This window comes from Balaenoptera acutorostrata, chromosome 1, assembly GCF_949987535.1.
Source record: "Balaenoptera acutorostrata chromosome 1, mBalAcu1.1, whole genome shotgun sequence".
Taxonomy (NCBI): domain Eukaryota; kingdom Metazoa; phylum Chordata; class Mammalia; order Artiodactyla; family Balaenopteridae; genus Balaenoptera; species Balaenoptera acutorostrata.
Window position 1 is genome coordinate 128,608,561 of NC_080064.1, and position 22,638 is coordinate 128,631,198.

Genomic DNA, 22,638 nt, shown 5'->3' on the forward strand with positions numbered 1-22,638 from the left:
TTGTTTCTGGCTTTATGTTTATTTTAGTTTAGTATTTAGAGCTTATTATCACTGGTAGATTTGTTTATTGATTTGGTTGCTTTCTTCCTTTTCTTTTATATGTATATATTTTCCTTTTTCTCTTTTTTTTTAAATAAATAAATTTATTTATTTATTTATTTATTTAGGCTGCGTTGGGTCTTTGTTGCTGCGTGCGGACTTTCTCTACTTGTGGTGAATGGGGGTTACTCTTCATTGCAGTGTGCAGGCTTCTCATCGTGGTGGCTTCTCTTGTTGCGGAGCATGGGCCCTAGGCACGTGGACTTCAGTAGTTGTGGCACACGGGCTTCAGTAGTTGTGGCTCGCAGGCTCTAGAGCTCAGGCTCAGCAGTTGTGGCACAGGGGCTTAGCTGCTCCGCGGCATGTGGAATCTTCCTGGACCAGGGCTCGAACCTGTGTCCCCAGCATTGGTAGGTGGATTCTTAACCACTGCACCACCAGGGAAGCCCCTCCTTTTTCTCTTTTTGTGAGTGTGTATGTGTATGCTTCTTTGTGTGATTTTGTCTGTATAGCTTTGCTTTTACCATTTGGCCTAGGGTTCTGTCTGTCCGTTTTGTTTTTTAGGGTTTTTTTGGTATAGTTTTTAGTGCTTGTTATCATTGGTGGATTTGTTTTTTGGTTTGGTTGTTCTCTTCTTTCTTTCCTTTGTTTTTATTACTTTTTTAAAAAAATAATATTTTTTTAATTTTTATTTTAATTATTTTATTTTATTTTTTCTTTCTTTCTTTCTTTTTCTTTCTCCCTTTTCTTCTGAGCCAAGTGGGTGACAGGGTCTTGGTGCTCTGGCCAAGTGTCACGCCTGAACCTCTGAGGTGGGAGAGCTGAGTTCAGGACATTGGACCACCTGAGGCCTCCCAGTCCCACATAATATCAAACAGCGAAACCTCTCACAGAGATCTCCATCTCAACACTAAGACCCAGCTCCACTCAACAACCAGCAAGCTACAGTGCTAGATACACTGTGCCAAACAACTAGCAAGACAGGAACACAACCCTACCCATTAGCAGAGAGGTTGCCTGAAAATATAATAAGTTCACAGACACCCCAAAACGCACCACTGGACGTGGCCCTGCCCACCAGAAAGACAAGATCCAGCCTCATCCACCAGAACACAGGCAGCAGTCCCCTTCACCAGAAAGCCTACACAACTCACTGAACCAAATTTACCCACTGGGGACAGACACCAAAAACAACAGGAACTACAAACCTGCAGCCTGAGAAAAGGAGACCCCAAACACAGTAAGTTAAGCACAATGAGAAGACAGAGAAATACACAGCAGATGAAGGAGCAAGGTAAAAACCCAACAGACCAAACAAATGAAGAGGAAATAGGCAGCCAACCTGAAAAAGAATTCAGTAATGTTAGTAAAGATGATCCAAAATCTTGGAAAAAGAATGGAGAAAATACAAGAAACGTTTAACAAGGACCTAGGAGAACTAAAGAGCAAACAAACAATGATGAACAACACAATAAATGAAATTAAAAATTCTCTAGAAGGAATTAATAGCAGAATAACTGAGGCAGAAGAATGGATAAGTGACCTGGAAGATAAAATATTGGAAATAACTATCACCGAGCAGAATAAAGAAAAAAGACTGAAAAGAATTGAGACAGTCTCAGAGACCTCTGGGACAACATTAAATGCACTGACATTCTAATTATAGGGGTCCCAGAAGAAGAAGAGATAAAAAAGGGACTGAGAAAATATTTGAAGAGATTATAGCTGAAAACTTCCCTAATATGGGAAAGGAAATAGTCAATCAAGTCCAAGAAGCACAGAGAGTCCCATATAGGAAAAATCCAAGGAGAAACATGCCAAGACACATATTAATCAAACTATCAAAAATTAAACAAAAAGGAAAAATATTAAAAGCAGCAAGGGAAAAGCAACAAATGACATACACAGGAATCCCCATAAGGTTAACAGCTGATCTGTCAGCAGAAACTTTGCAAGCCAGAAGGGAGTGGCAGGACATATTTAAAGTGATGAAAGGGAAAATCCAACAACCAAGATTACTCTACCTAGCAAGGATCTCATTCCGACTTGATGGAGAAATTAAAAGATCTATAGACAAGCAAAACCTAAGAGAATTCAGCACCACCAAACCAGCTTTACAACAAATGCTAAAGGAACTCCTCTAGGCAGGAAACACAAGAGAAGGAAAAGACCTACAATAAAAAACACAAAACAAGAAAATAGTAATAGGAACATACATATGGATAATTACCTTAAATGTAAATGGATTATATGCTCCAACAAAAAGACATACACTGGCTGAATGGACACAAAAACAAGACCTGTATATATGCTGTCTACAAAAGACCCACTTCAGACCTAGGGACACATACAGACTGAAAGTGAGGGGATGGAAAAAGATATTCCATGCAAATGGAAATCAAAAGACAGCTGGCATAGCAATTCTCATATCAGACAAAATAGACTTTAAAATAAAGACTATTACAAGAGACAAAGAAGGACACTACATAATGATCAAAGGATCAATCCAAGAAGAAGATATAAAAATTGTAAATATTTATGCACCCAACATAGGAGGACCTCAGTACATAAGGCAAATGCTAACAGCCATAAAAGGGGAAATCGACAGTAACAAAATCATAGTAGGGGACTTTAAACCCCCACTTTCACCAATGGACAGATCATCCAAAATGAAAATAAATAAGGAAACACAATGGAGAAAAGACAGCCTCTTCAATAAGTGGTGCTGGGAAAACTGGACAGCTACATGTAAAAGAATGAAATTAGAACACTCCCTAACACCATACACAAAAATAAACTCAAAATGGATTAAAGACCTAAATGTAAGGTCAGACATTATAAAACTCTTAGAGGAAAACATAGGCAGAACACTCTATGACATAAATCACAGCAAGATCCTTTTTGACCCACCTCCTAGAGAAATGGAAATAAAAGCAAAAATAAACAAATGGGACCTAGTGAAACTTAAAAACTTTTGCACAGCAAAGGAAACTAGAAACAAGATGAAAAGACAACCCTCAGAATGGGAGAAAATATTTGCGAATGAAGCAACTGACAAAGGATTAATCTCCAAAATATACAAGCAGCTCATGCAGCTCAATATCAAAAAAGCAAACAACCCAATCCAAAAATGGGCAGAAGACCTAAATAGACATTTCTCCAAAGAAGATACACAGATTGCCAACAAACACATGAAAGGATGCTCAACATCACTAATCATTAGAGAAATGCAAATCAAAACTACAATGAGGTATCACCTCACACCAGTCAGAATGGCCATCATCAAAAAATCTACAAACAATAAGTGCTGGACAGGGTGTGGAGAAAAGGGAACCCTCTTGCACTGTAGGTGGGAATGTAAATTGATACAGCCACTATGGAGAACAGTATGGAGGTTCATTAAAAAACTAAAAATAGAACTACCATATGACCCAGCAGTCCCACTACTGGGCATATACCCTGAGAAAACCATAATTCAAAAAGAGTCATGTACCACAATGTTCATTGAAGCTCTATTTACAATAGCCAGGACATGGAAGCAACCTAAGTGCCCATCGAATGATGAATGGATAAAGAAGATGTGGCACATATATACAATGGAGTATTACTCAACCATAAAAAGAAATGAAATTGAGTTATTTGCGGTGAGGTGATGGACCTAGAGACTGTCATGCAGAGTGAAGTAAGTCAGAAAGAGAAAAAGAAATACCATATGCTAACACATATATATGGAATCTAAAAAAAAAATGGTTCTGAAAAACTTAGGGGCAGGACAAGAATAAAGACGCAGATGTAGAGAATGGACTTGAGGACATGGGGAGGGGGAAGGGTAAGCTGGGACGAAGTGAGGAGTGGCATGGAGATATACACACTACCAAATGTAAAATAGCTAGTGGGAAGTAGCCGCATAGCACAGGGAGATCAGCTCGGTGCTTTGTATCCACCTAGAGGGTGGGATAGGGAGGGTGGGAGGGAGACGCAAGAGAGAGGAGAAATGGGGATAAATGTACATGTATAGATGATTCACTTTGTTATACAGTGGAAACTAACACACCATTGTAAAGCAATTATACTCGAATAAAGATGTTAAAAAAAACACAACAATCTGACCAAAATCCTTAAGATTATAACTTTCAGCAAGGTAATTTTTCATATTAGAAACTCATATGATTATAGTGATCCAGAAAAAATATGTTGAAAAAAGATGCTCATAGTCTCCTTAAGCATTAAAATATTGTAAATAGCCTAAATATCCAGCCATAACACAGTGATTACCTTAAATATTACATAGCCATTAGGATACAATTGTTGAGGAATATTGAGTTTGGAAAATCTTCAGCTGAGTGAAATAGGATAGTAAATATACCATATGGTACCAAAAAAAAAATAAAAAAGAAAAGGTGAAGTTTGAATAGTGAGCTTGCCTAGTCATTTTTCTCCTGGTACTCCAAAATGCATTACTTATTTGTCCCTCCAGTCATTCATTAACAGTTGAGTTGCAAGACACTGAAATAGGTGATGTGGAAATATGAGGGTGAACATACTAAGTTCCCGACCTCCTGGAAAGATAAGGTATATACACAGAGACCCAGACGACCAGTCAGTAAACAAGTGCCACGTGAGTAGGCACAGACAGTAAGGGCTGGAGAGTTCATATCAACACAGTACAGATTTTTTATGCACCATAACCTGGGAAGGCTATAAATGTGGCTAATGCATAATTCCAGCCCTCAAGGATCTTAACATTTATGGAGACAGATATTTAGGCAACTAATCATAATACAGGAAAAGTGATTTAATAAGATAATCTCCTAATGTGAGTCAGTTTTGTGAAAGAAATAAACCTGGTGATAGAGACTAACAGGAAAGTGCAGAGAGAGGAAGGCCTTCCTTAAGCAGGGCATGGTCAGAGAAAGTGGCTGTGAGGAGGTAACACTTGAGCTGAGGGAGAGAGGGAGCAGGTACGTGAAATGCCAGCGGAGAGGGAGCAGAAAGGAGCTCGGGTGTTGGAGGAGCAGAAATGTGGCTGGAGTACATTTCAGAGTATTGGTGAGGCCACAGAGGGGGTGGAAGGAAGCTCCCTCAGGGATCTCCAGACCAAGGTAAGGAGTTTGGATTTCATTGTAAGCTCAATGGGAAACCACTAAAAGTTGTTTGGTTTTTTAAAAATTCTTTTATTTGGTAAGTTTCAAATTTATGAAAAGTTGTAAGAATAACACTATATAGTCTTTATTCCAATTCATCTACTGTTAACATTTTGCTCCATTTTTTATAGGCTTTGTTCTCTCTATATGTACTTATTTTTTCTGAAGCATTTCATTTGAGTGTTAAGTTGCATAATTCATGCCCTTTAACCCCCAAATACTTTACTCTGAATTCCCCAAGAATAACAACATTCTCTTACATAAGTAGAATATACTTATCATCTTCAGAAAATTTAACATCAATACAATAATTTACTGTCCATAATCCAGTTTTGTCAACTGACTCAGTAATGTTCTTTAACATTCTTTTTCTTTTTTTTTGTAAACAGCCCAGATGTCCTCCAACAGGTGAATGGAGGTATGTCCATACCATGGAACACTACTCAGCAACTAAAAAGACCAAACTATTGATACACACAACAACCTAGATAACCTCCAGAGAGTTACACTGAGTGAAAAAAAAAATCTCAAAAGATTACATATACAATATTATTCCACTTATAAAAATTCTTAAAATGACAAAATTATAGAAATGGAGAACTGATTAGCAATTACCAGGGGTTGAGAAGGAAGTAGGGGTAGGAGAGAAGTGGGGGGTGGCTATCATAGGTCAACATAAGGGATCCTCATGGTGATGGGAATGTTCTGTATCTTGACTGTATCAATATTAATATCCTGGTTGTGATATATTTTTTTTTTAACATCTTTATTGGACCTGGTTGTGATATTATACTGTAGTTTTGCTGATGTTACTACTGGGGAAAACTAGGTAAAGAGTATACAGAATCTCTCTATATTATTTTTTACAATGGCCTGTAAATGTATAATCACCTCAAAAAATTTAATTAAAAAAAAATCAATGAGACAGCAAAGTATTATTGTATTGTCACTTCATTTATACTCCAAGAGGTCCCCAGAATGCTTCCTGTGGTGTCAGACAGAGAGAAGGTGCTCAGTAGAGGTTTGTTGAATGAATAAATAAGAAAGGATTTGAGTTTCCTTTACCCGACCCCCCATTTTATAGCAGGTACCTGGCCATAAAGATTGTGACTAATCCCAAAATACTAGCTATTAAATGGCATATGTGGAACTGGAACTCTGGACTCCTAACTTCAAGGCCAAAATTTTCTTTTGATCACATCTTTTTTTTTTAACATCTTTATTGGAGTATAATTGCTTTACAGTGGTGTATTAGTTTCTGCTTTATAACAAAGTAAATCCGTTATACATATACATATGTCCCCATATCTTTTCCCTCTTGCATCTCCCTCCCTCCCACCCTCCCTATCCCACCCCTCTAGGTGGTCATAAAGCACCGAGCTGATCTCCCTGTGTTATGCAGCTGCTTCCCACTAGCTATCTATTTTACGTTTGGTAGTGTATATATGTCCATGCCACTCTCTCACTTTGTCCCAGCTTACCCTTCCCCCTCCCTGTATCCTCAAGTCCATTCTCTAGTAGGTCTGTGTCTTTTTTCCCATCTTGCCCCTAGGTTCTTCATGACCATTTTTTTTAGATTCCATATATATGTGTTAGCATACGGTACTTATTTTTCTCTTTCTGACTTACTTCACTCTGTATGACAGTCTCTAGGTCCATCCACCTCACTATAAATAACTCAATTTCGTTTCTTTTTATGGCTGAGTAATATTCCATGGTATATATGTATCACATCTTCTTTATCCATTCATCTGTTGATGGACACTTAGGTTGCTTCCATGCCCTGGCTATTGTAAATAGTGCTGCAACGAACATTTTAGTACATGACTCTTTTTGAATTATGATTTTCTCAGGGTATATGCCCAGTAGTGGGATTGCTGGGTCATATGGTAGTTCTATTTTTAGTTTTTCAAGGAACCTCCATACTGTTCTCCATAGTGGCTGTATCAATTTACATTCCCACCAACAGTGCAAGAGGGTTCCCTTTTCTCCATATGCTCTCCAGCATTTATTGTTTCTAGATTTTTTGATTATGGCCATTCTGACCGGTGTGAGATGATAGAAAGCCCAGAGATGATTATATCTTTATACTCTCTTTTTTCATGGAAGAGATGCTATCTCTTAAACCGTCATGGTCTCCTTTGTGTCAAAACATAGTTTCTTTCTTTCTTTCTTTTTATTTTTGCTAGAATATGATTTTTTTCTTCTCATCACTGCCATCTCCCTAAACAACTAGTATACCCACCACAGACATTTTCTTATCATTCACGTTAACCTTAATCCTCTACATCCTAGCTTGCATCCTTACCCCATTCCCCAACCCCTACCCTCCTCCCTTCACTAAAACTATTTTCTTAAAAATTCCAACTGCCCTCTTTGTGACATCATCTCAAAGTTCATCCTTCTGTATGTCTCTGTAGCATGAGAACCTTGTTGACAATTCACTTTGAGCTAATAATTTTACCTCTGGAAAACAAGTTATCCTTTTTCCCAGATAACATCTACATCCCCCGTCAGTTCTGATTCTGGGCTTTAAGATTCTCCAGTGTTCTTTCATTTCTATTACAGGTCTACATTCTTTCTCCCAGCTCAGTGAGTGCCGGGCAATGTTAAGTTCTCTCACAATCTGGGATATCAAGTCTAACATTCTTTGCCTCCCCAAAGCCTCTGACCCGTATAGGAAGCAGCCTATGGAAAAGCCCACCCTTGCCACCCTCTCTGCAGAAGGAGACAGGGAGAAAGAACCATCATTATGGGACTTACTGAACAGGTTATTCCAGGTCACATTTGTCTTTTCCTCAGACTCTATTGTTTGGAAAACGAGTACCCTGTGATGGTCCAGGTTTTTAAGCAATTCTTCACAGTAAAATGGAATCCCACAGCTTCCCTCTGCCATGTACCTGTAGTGAAAACAACGCAATCTATTTATATCAAAGAACCATCTTTAGGGAAGTAAAAATATTTGAGTTTTCTCAATCACCTGAAAATAATCACTTCTCTTTCTCCATTTGCTTTGGGTTTTTTTTTTTTTTTTAATTTTATTTATTTATTTATTTATTTTTGGCTGTGTTGGGTCTTCGTTTCCGTGCGAGGGCTCCCTCCGGTTGCGGCAAGCGGGGGCCACTCCCAATCGTGGTGCACGGGCCTCTCGCCATCGTGGCCTCTCTTGTTGCAGAGCACAGGCTCCAGACGCGCAGGCTCAGTAATTGTGGCTCACGGGCCTAGTTGCTCCGCGGCATGTGGGATCCTCCCAGACCAGGGCTCAAACCCGTGTCCCCTGCATTGGCAGGCAGACTCCCAACCACTGCGCCACCAGGGAAGCCCGCTTTGGTTTGTTTTTCATTTTTAGGGATTGCTTTTTCTTTTTTCTTTCATTTTAAAAATTACATAATAAACCATTTAAATCTTTCCAAAGTCAAAACTATGTAATAAGGTACATCCTCAGTCTTGCTTCCCTTCCTCACCTTATAAGTAACCATTTAAATTAGTTTCTGGTTTATCTTTTCAACGTTTCTTTGTAAAACTATAGAAAATGCACACACGTATTTCACTCTCTTCCTTAGATAAAAGACAACAAGTTATACACACTGCACACTAGGCAACCCCTTGTTTTCTCACTCAACAATGTATCCTGGTCATCCCTCCATATCAGTAGATCTTCCTTATTTCTCTTTATAGCTATGTAGGGCTCAATCGTGTGGATGAATCCTAGTTTATTCTAACTATCCTCTTAGAGATGGACATTTGGATTGCTTTCCGTCTTTTACTAGTACAAATAATGCCTCAATAAAAACTGTGCCCATATGTCACTTCATATTTTTGTCAATATATATATTTTTAAATTTTTTATTGAAGTATAGTTGATTTACAATGTTGTGTTAGTTTCAGGTGTACAGCAAAGTGGTTCAGATATATATATATATATATATATACATATATATATATATATATATATATATATATATTCTTTTTCAGATTCTTTTCCCTTATAGGTTATTATAAAATATTGAGCATAGTTCCCTGTCAGTGTATCTTTGAGATAGGTTCCTAGAATTGGGAAGGCTAGATCAAAAAGTAAATGCATATATAATAAATGTATACATATATAATAAATACATACATAATAAATAAATACATACATACATACATACAGAGAGAAAGAGGGAGAGACAGAGAGACAAAGGGAAAGAACACACAAAATTCATGCCTGGAGTTATTTTAAATGAGACTTTGTCCAAGACGTTTCTCTTCCAGAAGCAAAGCAACCTCATTAGAAAGAACAGATGCAGATAGCAGGGTGGCTTGTGAACAGCCAGCTAAGGGAGAGGCGTTGTCCATGTTGTTAAGGGGACTGCTGTCAAGACCCCAGCAGAGGAGTCACTGAGAAGCTCAGAGAGCACTGACGTCACCATCTACCACGACAGGGAACACCAGTACCAGACCACGTTATCGCCAGCGACTAAGACCTTGCTCAGCTGTGGGCTGTGGTTCTCAAGGCTTACCAGTTTGCCTTTCGTGTTACTTGCCCACGACAGTGCCCTTAGTCACTGTGGGTTAGAGTGAGTGTACCCATAGCCAGCACGATGAAAGGGAAACAAAACTGATGTCCTAAGCAACGTTTGAGACGGTGTAACAGGGACCATAACAAGGAAAAGTGAGCAGCATCCGTCCTGTCAAGCATGTTCAGTGGCCCCTTTGAAAGGCGGGACCAGCAAGAACCCTGAAATGGCCGCTTTCAGACACATCTTAAGGAATCTGATGAAGTCTGGACCTGGAGAATGAGTGCAGATGGCAAGGCCTCAGGATAGCAATAGGTTACTCACGTGTCTAGTTCTTTGGGGATACCCCTGACGTTGAGGTCCAGGCAGACCTTGTTGAGGATGTCCTTAGGCTGCATGGCTCCAAGGGTGACATAGGTGGTGTTCCTGTTCTTCATTATGGCACTGGCAGCTGCACAGGGTATGTCGATGAAGGGAGACAGGGACATGATGATGAAGATGGGAACAGACCGGATAAGCTTCTCCATAAAGGTCCAGGAGGCTGAATCGATAAACTGGCCTTCATCGATGATGAAAATAATCCTTTCTTCTTTCACTGTCTGGACAAGGTGGAGAAACAGAAAGAAAAATGCTGTAGGACTTCAGGGGTTTTTTTTGTTTTTGTTTTTGTTTTTGTTTGTTTTTTTGGCTGCACCGAGCAGCTTGTGGGATCTCAGTTCCCCGACCAGGGATTGAACCCAGGCCATGGCAGTGAAAGCGCCAAATCCTAACTAGACCACCAGGGAACTCCCGTGACTTCTGTTTTTTATACACATGTATGGGTATGCATGTGTATCCACCGAGTTTTGTGAAGCTAAGTTAAATCTGTTCTTTCCAATAACTTTGCGTTAATTTAGATTCCGCTAATTGGAATCTGTGGCAATTGGGACAGAACTGGCTGGAATAGACTGTTACTTGGTCAAATCTTTGTGTAAAGATAATGTGAATATATAGGATAGATGGGATTGTAGTCAAGTTAAACAGCCATTACATAAAAATTACTGAGGTTTACTTCAAGTCATTCTAATCTATTGAAAAATGAAGGTCTCCTGGAAATACATTGACATTTATTCAGCCAACATCGATTCAACACATACTTACCAAGCACCCACTGGGCTAGGTGCTGGAGGCAGAGTGCTGAGAGAAACTCACCTGGTCCTTGCCCTGCTGGCAGTTTATGCTGTTCTAGCTTGAGCTATGGCACATGTTACACTTAAAAACAGATCGTGTGGGCTTCCCTGGTGGCGCAGTGGTTGGGAATCCGCCTGCCAATGCAGGGGACACGGGTTCGAGCCCTGGTCTGGGAAGATCCCACATGCCGTGGAGCAACTAGGCCCGTGAGCCACAACTACTGAGCCTGCGCGTCTGGAGCCTGTGCTCTGCAACAAGAGAGGCCGCGATACTGAGAGGCCTGCGCCCCGCGATGAAGAGTGGCCCCCGCTTGCCGCAACTAGAGAAAGCCCTCGCACAGAAACGAAGACCCAACACAGCCAAAAATAAATAAATAAATAATAATTAAAAAAAAAAAAACAGATCGTGTGTCCCTTTTCTTGTGTAGACTACCTTTCCCTAACTAGTCTGAATTATTTATTTACTCATTAAGCATTTATTGTGCATCTGTTAGGGTCAGGTACTGTTTTAAGCACTGGAGATAAAGTATTAGACAAAATATAGAGCTTACATTTAGTGTGAGCCCCTGCATAGCGGGCCCTGCATTTCCATAGTGTAACATGTCTAAATGGAGAAAACCTTCCCCACTCTTACTGCTCCAGACTGCTCTTGGCTTCTTTTGTTTCCCTCTGGGAAGAGATTGGGTTAAGCCATTCTTTCCCTCTGCATGTTTTTATAAACTAGAGCAGCAAAGGCTACATTCAAATTTCAAATTTCAGAAGATGATCATTATAAAGTAGTATAGCCTGCCTTATCACATATACGTAAGTCCCCTCTTACACCCCCATTCTGTCACCAGATCGTTAGTTCTTCACTGACCCTGAGAACATTTTAATGAATAGGGGTTAGCATCCCATTGTTTTGTTTTGTTTTGTATTTGACTAATATCTTTAAAACTACAGGGCAGGGAGTTCCCTGGTGGCGCAGTGGTTGAGAGTCTGTCTGCCAAGGCAGGGGACACGGGTTCGAGCCCTGGTCCAGGGAGATTGATCCCACATGCCACAGAGCAACTAAGCCCGTGAGCCACAACTACTGAGCCTGTGCTCTAGAGCCCACAAGCCAAAACTACTGAGCCTGCAAGCCACAACTACTAAAGCCTGCGCACCTAGAGCCCGTGCTCCACAGCAAGAGAAGTCACCGCAATGAGAAGACCACGAATTGCAACAAAGAGTAGCTCCCGCTCACCGCAACTAGAGAAAGCCCCCGCACAGCAACAAAGACCCAACGCAGTCAAATAAATAAACAAACAAATAAATAAATAAAAACTACGGGGCAGTTAGAAATGTGAGTTTTAGTCATAGAATAGCCTTGTCAGTGAATTATTTGTGAATTGGGGAGAGTAAAGCAGGAACCAAAAAACCTACATGAATTCAATAGTACACCAACTGAGAAGTTTCAAAACAAAAACAAACAACTAAACAGATTCCTAGGCCCAAACCAAGCCCTTTTCAATTTGGGGTAGAATTCACAAATCCATATATTTTATGAAGCTTCCTGGATACTTGTGATGCAAACAGTCCAAAGCCTGCCATTTAGAAACTACTGATATGGCCTTATTTGCCTGCAGTGGAGAAGAAGGAAGTTGTATTATAAACTTACACAATGCCACAAACTTGAATTGTTTATTTATGATGTGACAGACACTCTGCTGGTCAATAGTGATACAAGAATGAGAAAGAGGCTCCCTTTCCTTAAGAAGCTCACAACCTCCTGAGGGGGAGAGACACATATATAAGTAGCAAATTGCAATACAGTATGGAAAATACAATAAGAAATATGTTCAAAGTGTTACAGAAACACAGCAGAAGAGGAATTAGTCATGCCTTGTGATTTGGGGGAGTTCTCATTGAAGAGGTGACATTGAATGATGAGAAGCATTTCTCCAGGTTAAAAAAAAAAAAAGTCTTTTGGCTTTTATCTTATTAGTATTGAGAATTAATTGGATAGTATAAAGCACAGGTTGGAGCGATTTGCATACACTTTGGCAGTTGTATGGAGGATGAATTGGAGTGGAGACGTATGAGGCACAGAGATTAGTTGGAAAGCTATGGAAATAGTCCAGAAAGAGAAAGAGGCTGAACTACAGTAGGGAACAGAGGACGGGGAGATTCCAGAGTCAGTCTGAGGTAGACATGGTAGGACTTGTCAACTGAGTAAATGTAGAAGATGTGGCAACTGGTGAGGAAGGGAGCAAAGATAACTTTAAATGACGTGTGAATGAATTTGCTATTAACTAAATCAAGGGTCAGGATCAGGATGAGGAAGGTAGGGCACTAAAGTAGGGAAAAAAATGAATTTAGTATTAGACACTGAACTGAGTGTGAGTCCCCATATCCAAGTGGAATATACAGTTCTTGGAAATATGGTTTTGGTGCTTATACGAGAGCTGAGGAATGGGATATAAAGTTGGTGATCATCAACATATTATGGACAGTCATGATATTACTCAGAGAGAAAAAGTTAACATTGGTTGAGTGTTTCCAATGAAAGAGGCACTATTCTAAGTTTTACACATAATCTAGTCATTTAAACCTTACAGCCCTGTGAGCTAGGTACTATTATTTCCTCATTTTATAGAAGGTAAAGTAAAAGCATGGACAGGTTGAGTCACTTGATCAAGGTTACCCAGGTAGCAAGTGATAGGCCTAAGGGCTCAAACCTTGGTAGACTGATTACAGAGCCTATATACATAACCAGTTTGATAGACTGCATCTCATACAGAGGGAGAGAAAAAGAGGACTGGTTTTAAGGTGAGGCCAAACTCCCAGGAGTAATGTTAAAGGACTCCTTTCAAGCACAGCTAAATTCTGAACAGACTCTTAGCTTGAGGTTTGGAAGGAAGGAGGAAAATGAAACACTTTGGGTTAAATCTTTCACATACTTCAAAGCTTCTTGCCATTGGAGTCTAAACCCTTGAGGCCACCTGGCTTTGTGGTGAGATGCCCAGTTTCCCCCTCCCCATTATTTGACCCATAGACGCTCTTACTTGCTCCAAGATCTTCATAAACAACGCTTCCAACTGCTTCTGCTTTCTCATGGCGCTCATCCTGGAAACCTCTCGTGAAATAGGGAACTGTATAAAGAATTATGAGAATATTGAGTATGGGCAAATAGCAGAGGGAACTACTAGTTGTATGACTCTGGCAATTCACTTTACTGTTCTGTGCCTTAAAATCCTCATGTGTTAGATAATCCATAACATCCCTTCCAGCTCTAATACTCTATGTCATTGAATCTAATAGATACAGGAAAGAACAGGGCACATTCTTGTCTTTGCATTGGCAGTCACCTGTGGGAGTAGAGTGATTTCGTGCCCTGGACTAGCTAGTACAGTATAGCTATGATGGGAAGGTGAGAAAAGAAATGAATCATCAGGTGGCTATTTGGGTTTTCTTGAGTCTGGTACCAATATATCTCAGGAAGGTGGCTCATTCAAGGATTGGGAGCCATTTCCTTACCACTTGGACGCTCCAGATGAGAAAAGAAGAGGATAATAAAGGCCAAAGAGATGAAAAGTCATAAAGCATCAGGGAAGAGTGGTCACATCTACCCTTTCACTATTTCTCACAGGAGTCTAACATTAGCTAGTTACCTGCACATGGAAAATGTCATTAAGAAGACAATGGAACTTTTCATCCAGCAGTGACTTGACTTTATTTTGAAGGTTGGTCTGTCGTTCTTTATAATGTTTGCAAGTATCCAGACCTAGTACATTGGCCATGAGTATCTGGATGGTATAAAAATTTTGATGGAAGCTGATCTTAGTCAACGCAATAGCAATAGTCCTGTTTATAAGAAAGTCAAGAATCAGAGTTTTAAAATATATTTTTTGAAAACAATAAAGGTTGAAGAAAAGCCCTGACTCTTCATATTCAGTTGTAATGACAGATTTCCCACGCTATCTGGAAGCTGTTCTTTATTTGTGCTTCAGATACCCTCCCTTATTCCACTATGTTTCTAAGCTCTGTAAATGTATCCTAGCTATCCCCTCTTCTCTAGCCCTACCACCAATGCCTGGCTTCAGGCCCTCATACTCTCACCTATACTCCCTAACAGCATACTACTACCCCTGTCTAGCACCAAGACTCTCTGAATGCATCACCTTTATGGAAGCCTGAAGCACCTAGATAGATGCAAGTCTAGGCTAAGTCTAGACTCCTTCATGTGACATATAAGCCTTTCCAAGGCCTCATTGTCATTTCTTGCCACTCTCTGCCCAGCAGTCTACCCTCCACCAGCAACAAACCGGTGAGTGTTCCCTGCACATCCAACTGTTTCTTCTCTTTATGCCTTTGCTTCCCTCGGCCTGGAGTGTTATCACTTCTCACAGTCCCTCCTAATCCCTCATTTCCTGTTCATTTATAAATCTCAGCTCAGGAGTAACCTCCTGGAAATCTTCCCTGATGCCCTCAGGTTGGATGACATACCGCTCTTTCTCGTAGCTTTTACAGTACTCTATTGCGTGCTTCTATCAGTGTCCTCACCACATTCTATTTTTACTGTCATCTCTCTTTCCTTCTCTTTTGCGAGAACTCCTTGAGGGTAGGGATCAGATATTATTCGTCTTCAAGGCTTTGCAACTTGTTATGGATTGATTTATGCACCCCTCCCCCCACCAATTCATATGCTGAAGTCTTAGCCCTCAGAATGTGACCTTATTTGGGAATAGGGTCATTGCAGATGTAACTAGGTAAGTTAAGATGAGGCCATACTGGCATAGGGTGGGCCCCTAATCCAATATGACTGTCTCTTTATAGGAAGGGGAAATTTGGGGGACTCCCTGGCGGTCCAGTGGTTAGGACTCGGTGCTTTCACTGGTGTGGCCCAGGTTCAATCCCTGGTTGGGGAACTAAGATCCCGCAAGCCACACAGTGGGAAAAAAAAAGGAAGAGGGAAATTTTTGGACACAGACAGCACACATGGAGAACATCATGTGAAGATGGAGGCAGAGACTGGGGTGATGCTTATACAAGCCAATGAACACCAATGACTGCCAGCAAGCCACCAGAAGCTAGGAAAGAGGCACAGAACAGATTGTCCCTCACAGCTGATGGAAGGAACCAACTTTACGACACCTGGATCTTGGACTTCTACCCTCTTGTACACTGAGAAAATATACTTTTGTTGCTTAAGCCACCTAGCTTGTGGTGCTTTGTCATGGTAGCTCTAGCAAACTAACACAGCACTTAGTTCCTGGAACATAGTAGGTACTCAGTAAGTGATGGAATAAATGAGTGTCTTCTGGTTATTTTGAATTATCCCCTCAGCAATGTTAAAGATATTTTAAAACTAGTCTTTCTCAGGCCTGACATTAAAAAAGAGTAGAAACACAGCTAAAAATAAGATTAATAAGAATTTTCCCCTTAAAGCCTTTAGGTTAGATGGTGAAAGGATGTGAGACACCATTACCATTGTCTTGGTCATCATCACTGTTATTGAATACCATACTGTCCACCTCCATGAGATGGGTTGTCCCAAAGAGAGCCCTCATGACATTCCTTATATGAAAAGAGACAAACAGCATGAGGTAAGTACATCAGCTCTGCCTTCCGAAGGAAAATCCAGAGGCCTTTCATTCTCTAACCATACTCTCAGGGCTCAGTGGTTTGAACTAGTGATTCCCTGTCAGCCACATGGATAAACTTACGTATTTGTTCTGCAAACCCAATCTATCCTCAACATTTATACCAGTTGTTCTCAAACTGTGCATTAGGAAACTTAAAAATATCAATGTCCAAGTCTGTCCTGGCATTAAATCAGGATCTCCAGGGGTCAGCCCATCTTCCATTTTCTCAGTTTGATATGTTTATCATTAATTATTTATCTAGCACAAGGGGCATGACACCCAACAATAACTGATAGATTGTGGATAGTTTACATAAGGCAACTTATATAAAGGAGAGGAACATTGAAACAAATGAAACTCTTAAGGATGTCAGGATTCTCTGGATTCACAAAAAAATGGTCATTGCAAGACACTCACCTGTGGTTCTCACCTTGGGCCAGGTACTCAATTTCTACTAGTATCTGGCTTTTTCCATATCCCGATAATCCTTCGTACATCAGGACTCGGCTGCAGTTAGATATCAAAAATTCCTTCATAGTACACATGAAGTATTTGATCTCCTTATCGCGTCCTGTTATTTTCATTTTTTAAAAAGGGAGCAAACCCAATCAACATAAAATAGTTTAGAAACATAAAAAACATAAAAAAGCACATAGTGATACAGCTTCTAAGAATACCCTTGGAATTTCCATGGCATTGTTCATGGAGTTTCTTGAGGTCCTGTGCACTTTAAAATTTTTAAAAATCTTTCTCTAGAACTTTCCAGTTAACAGTGTGGTTTTACAGTTTTGTTTTGGTTTGGTTTGGTTTGGTTTTTTTTGATTCCCACAAGCTGTGAGGGAAAGGATTCTTATAATGCTCATTATGATGTCCATTTAATTTTAATGTAGAAAACTGAGATTTGCTTAAATTATACAACCAGGAATTAAACCAGGGCTATCTGACCCTAATGCTTGTTTTCTTTTCCTTTTTCTGTAACACACTAGAAGTAACTATAGATTATTATATTAGGAAATCAACTTATTAAAGTTAAGGTTCCCATGTTGAAAAATACGGATAAAATTTTTTTATTTCTGATTCTGTGAAGGAAACTTGCTCTTTGTAAATGAGAAATTATACTTATCTCAGGGCTACTAAAAGTATTAACAGTGACTAAAAAAATTCAATTTGCTTTAAAAAACTCATATATAGATTAATTCTATCATAAGAACAACCTAAATTCTTAGTAAAAATAAATTATAGGTTTTTTTCCTTATTATAAAACTAATGCATGTTCACTGTAGAAAATATAGAAAACTTAAAAAAGGAAAAGAAGAAAATAAAAGTCCTCTTGGGTTACAACACTATCACTCTTATTTTTCTTATGTATTTTTAAATATGTGTAACAGGATGCCCTGACTGAAATCTGAAACTCAGCCTACAGTCTTTGAAACCTGGGTGGATACGAAGGAGTTGGCAGAACGGTAATTTCTGTCCAAAGAGCTGGAGACCAAATCAGGGTTGACTCTTCCTTCTTTGCTGGACACATCACTGTGGAGGGCCCATTCTGTTCTCCATTGATAGAGTAAATACATACCTAGGTGTTAGCTAAAGTCTATTGAAAACCAAGACCACTACTCTAAGTTTAGATGTTTTATACAAAGAAGCTAAGTGTTTATTTGGTAATGTAAATTTCTGGGTAAGATTTCGTGAGAATTACTCTGCAGACCATATTGCTTCTTTTAGGTGAAACATTTCCTTTCTGAAAACGCATTTGAATTTCAATTTTGTGAGATGTGTAGTATTGCTCTTTGTCCTAAAGCTTACACAGGAACTTAGAAGATAAGGCCCAGAAGGCTGCAGAGCAGAATCTTCTAGCTGTTTTATGTTCTATTTGTATAGAACACATACAGGTAAGAACTTACTGATTGTCTTTTTAGTTGGATTCTAAAATGAGGTTAACTCAACTTGCCTTGAAGTATGCATACCTTGTTTCTATTTGAACAAGGCCCTAATATCTGAGACTGTTGTATGCATTTTTGACCCTAAAAGAACACTTTTTGTTCATCTTAGTTTTGTTATCAGTTAGCATATACAATTTCATTTACAGGCACTCTTGTAAAAGAAGGGTATTTCCCATACTCCTAACCTCTGACAGTCTGTTTTTGGTTATAGCTTTAAGGAAAGATATGTGGGCCTGATCTTTACCTTATACTGGTGAAATCAGGGCAAAAAGGCAAGTAGAGAGAATTCCCTGGCAGTCCAGTGGTTAGGACTCTGCGCTTTCAATGCTGAGGGCCTGGGTTTGATCCCTGTTCAGGGAACTAAGGTCTCACAAGCCGCTCAGCAGCAGCCGAAAAAGAAAACAAAACAAAACACACACACAGGGCTTCCCTGGTGGCGCAGTGGTTGAGAATCTGCCTGCCAATGCAGGGGACACGGGTTCAAGCCCTGGTCTGGGAAGATCCCACATGCCGCGGAGCAACTAGGCCCGTGAGCCACAATGACTGAGCCTGCGCGTCTGGAGCCTGTGCTCCACAACAAGAGAGGCCGCGATAGTGAGAGGCCCGCACACCAAGATGAAGAGTGGCCCCCGCTTGCCGCAACTGGAGAAAGCCCTTGCACAGAAACGAAGACCCAACACAGCCATAAATAAATAAGTTAATTAATTAAAAAAAAATTTTAAAAAACCCCCCCACACACAGAAAACAAACAAACAAACAAAGGCAACTAGACCAGACTGAGAAATATATGCATATTGTAGCAATGTATTCTAATATGTCTGTCATACTGAGTCCTCAATTTTGTAGAAAGGGTGTTAGGACTTCCATTTACTGTCAGTCATTATCACAACAAGCATATCCTAGGATGAAAAGTTAGGCCTCGGAGGAGGGTGAGAGTGGGCATTCCTTCTCCTTTCTAGCCTTCAAGAGTTTGGGGATCTGGACTTATAAGAAGTGATGTGCTTGCAGACTCTGAAAACTACCTGAATGCACTGAAAGTTAGGCATTGCTGCTGGCTCAAGTGCTCTTTGAAGTTCTGGAACTGTTGCCTTCTTTTATGCTCTGCTGACATCAAGATTCTGTCCTAATATTCCCCCAAGGTGTGGGACAGAGCCTCTTCTCAATTGCCCTAACACAATTATGACCGAGATTTAATTTATAATGATACTTTTAGGGATGTTCACATCTAACAGATGAAAATTACAAGTGTTACTTGAAATGGCTGCCTTCAGAATCCACAGGCCAATCTTCACGTGGGTCTCTTCTCTACCTCATTTTATGTCTACTTCCCTGTATAGCCTTGAGTTAGCTTTCTTATGATAGGGTCCCTCTCACCAAGAATCACAAAAACATCACTGCCAGAGGGATCATAGCTCTAAATGTAAAAGGTAAAACAAAATTTCTGGAAGAGAATCTAGAAAAATATCTTCATGACTTTTGGGTGAGGAAAGATTTCTCAAACAGTATACAAAAGCACTAATTACAAAGAAAAAGATTGATAAATTGGATTTCATTAAAATCAAAAATTGTGTTCATTAAATACATAATAGAGTAAATACATATAAATAGAGTAAATAGAGTAAATACATAATAGAGTAAAAAGGCAAGCACAGAATGGGAAAAGTTACATACACTAAAAACAAATAGACCCATTTTCAGAATATATAAATAATTCCAACAGATCTATAAAAAAATACAACCCAATTGAAAAATAGACAAAAGATTTGTACAGACACTTTATAAAAGATGATTTCCAAATGGCCAATAAATATTTGGAAAAGGCGCTCAACCACATCAGGGAAATACAGATGGAAACCATGGTGAGATACCACTATAAGCCCAACAGAATTATTAAAATTATAAAGACTGAGAAAACTATCTACCAAAATTGTACACTTTGCCCCAACAGTATCACTCCTATATATATACTCAACAGCAGAAATGCATACATATGTTCACCATAAGACTTGTACAGAAATCTTTATGGCAGTATTATTCATAAGAACCCAAACTGGAAACAACTCAAACGTTATACAAAAGCAGAATGAATACATTGTTATATATTTATAAAAGGGAATATAGTCATCCCTCTGTATCCACAGGAGATTGGTTCCAGGACCCCCGGGGATATCACAATCTGCAGATGCTCAAGTCCCTTATATAAAATGGTGTAGTATTTGTATATAACCTAAACACATCCTCCTGTATACTTTAACTCATCTCTAGGTTAATTATAATAGCAAATACAATGTAAATGCTATGTAAATAGTTGCCAGTGTGCAGCAAATTCAAGTTTTGCTTTTGGGAATTTTCTGGAATTAAAAAAAAGATTTTTTTTTGATTTGTGGTTGTTTGAATCCATGGATGCACACTCTGCAGATACAGAGGGCCAACTGTACTACACGGCAATGAAAATGGATGAATTATAGCTACATCCAACAATATGGATGAGCTTCATAACGTAATGTTGATTTAAAGAAGGCTTACGTAATTACACAATATATGATTTCATTCATATACATTTTAAGAAGAGGCCTAAGTAATTTAGGGTGTTAGAAATCTTTGGGTAAAGGGAGAGGGATAAAGCATGTGAGGGTTTCCAGAGTATTTTTCTATTTCTTGGCCTGGATGGTGATTATATATTCATTTTGTGATAATTCATTAAGCTGAAGACTTATCATTGGTGTACTTTTCTGTATGTTTTGTTATAGTTCAATAAAGAGGTTTAAAAATCAAGGCTCACTACCTACCTAGCAAAGGGTAACCCTCATTTCTGTTGCAGATGAGGTATGCCATCCCAAACATGCTGAAGAGAAGAAAAGAAAAGATGTTAGCATCATATCAGGGAAATACTGAGAGCCAGAGGGACTAGTTCTTAGTTCCCAGAAAGCCTCCTTTTCAGTCTCCAACAGGAATCTATCCCCTGTTATCAAGGGGTCTATCAAGGGGTGCAGATGCCAAGAGGAAGGGAAAGGAGAAGTTCTTACCTGGTAATAGAGTCTCCAAACAACTTATGTAGCTGCCTTTACCACAGCACCTGGTACGTTGTTCAAAAAATGCTTGTTGAGTCTGCATTGGTAGAACTGACCCTTTTCTAGGGAAACCAGATACTCAGTATGGGACCCAATAAAGTTAGATGTGTTATATTGTCTCACAGCATGGAAAGATTCTACCAGTTGCTCAAACAATGATCGTTCACCTTTGTGGAACACATGCTATGTGCCTGGCAGTTTCAAGTGCTGTACGTGTATCATTTTCTTTACTCCTGACAAAAACCTTATTAAGAAGGTATTATTATTATTACGTCCATTTTACAAATGAGAAAATTGAGGTACAGAGAATTTAACTTGAACAAGATCCCATGGCTAGTGGTGACAGAGGATAGTGACAGAGTCAGTATCTAAAACTAGGCCAGGGGCATATGCTTGCCCACTGCATAATATCATCTCTTGAAGGGGCCTTTTTAGACAAATGGCTCATTCCCTTGTTTATACTATCATACTACCTTGTTATGCCTCTGTTGTAGCACATACCAAAGTTTCCTATGTAATATACAGCTAATGTTGTGTATGTTGTCGTCCCCATTAGATTTCAGGACAGGAATCAGGCCCTGTTCATATTTGTATGTGTATTTCTATAGTCTCTTATTTGCAGAGATGGTATAGAGAAACCATAAAGAGGGCAGGCTTTGGGATCAGATAGTCCTGGTAGTTTCAGAAGCAGTAGATAGTTTCTGTGGTAGACTGACTGCATTAAAGGCGCCACGTCTTCATCCCTACTTGTATCTATGCCCTTTGCTATGTACTGTACCTTTGCAGTGTCCTCCTACTCTGGGCTCAGACTTGTGAATGTTTTGGCCAATGGGATGTTAGCAAACATGACATAGAGGCTTGAAAAATGCTTGCTCTCTCTTGATCTTCTGATATTGCCATGACTACATGCCTGGGTTAGCCCAATATAAGATGAGACACGTAGAGTCAAACTGCCCCAGTTATGTCAGCCAAAATTCCCAGTTATCCCACCTGAGGTCATCCTGGATCAGCCAACAACCTGTTGAACCCCAGGCATGTGAACAAGCCTAGGCAAGATCATCCAAATCCGCCAAGATCAGCTGAACCCCACATATTCATGAGATAAGTAAAAATTTACTGTTGTATACAACTGAGGTTTTGTGGTTGGCTATAATGCAGCATTATTGT

The 22,638-nt window shown here is 39.6% G+C and overlaps 1 protein-coding gene across 1 annotated transcript in view; it reads right to left on the reverse strand.

The window, feature by feature from the left end:
* The window catches only part of ADCY10 (adenylate cyclase 10), an 88,781-nt gene that overhangs the window by 44,353 nt on the left and 21,790 nt on the right, over positions 1 to 22,638 (reverse strand). The window contains exons 12-17 of the mRNA XM_007172463.2: positions 21,190 to 21,245; positions 16,875 to 17,028; positions 14,484 to 14,676; positions 13,878 to 13,964; positions 10,007 to 10,281; positions 7,947 to 8,083 (exon numbers count right to left, since the gene is read on the reverse strand). Coding sequence (XP_007172525.2) covers positions 7,947 to 8,083; positions 10,007 to 10,281; positions 13,878 to 13,964; positions 14,484 to 14,676; positions 16,875 to 17,028; positions 21,190 to 21,245 — 902 coding nt within the window. The remainder of the gene's footprint in view (positions 1 to 7,946; positions 8,084 to 10,006; positions 10,282 to 13,877; positions 13,965 to 14,483; positions 14,677 to 16,874; positions 17,029 to 21,189; positions 21,246 to 22,638) is intronic.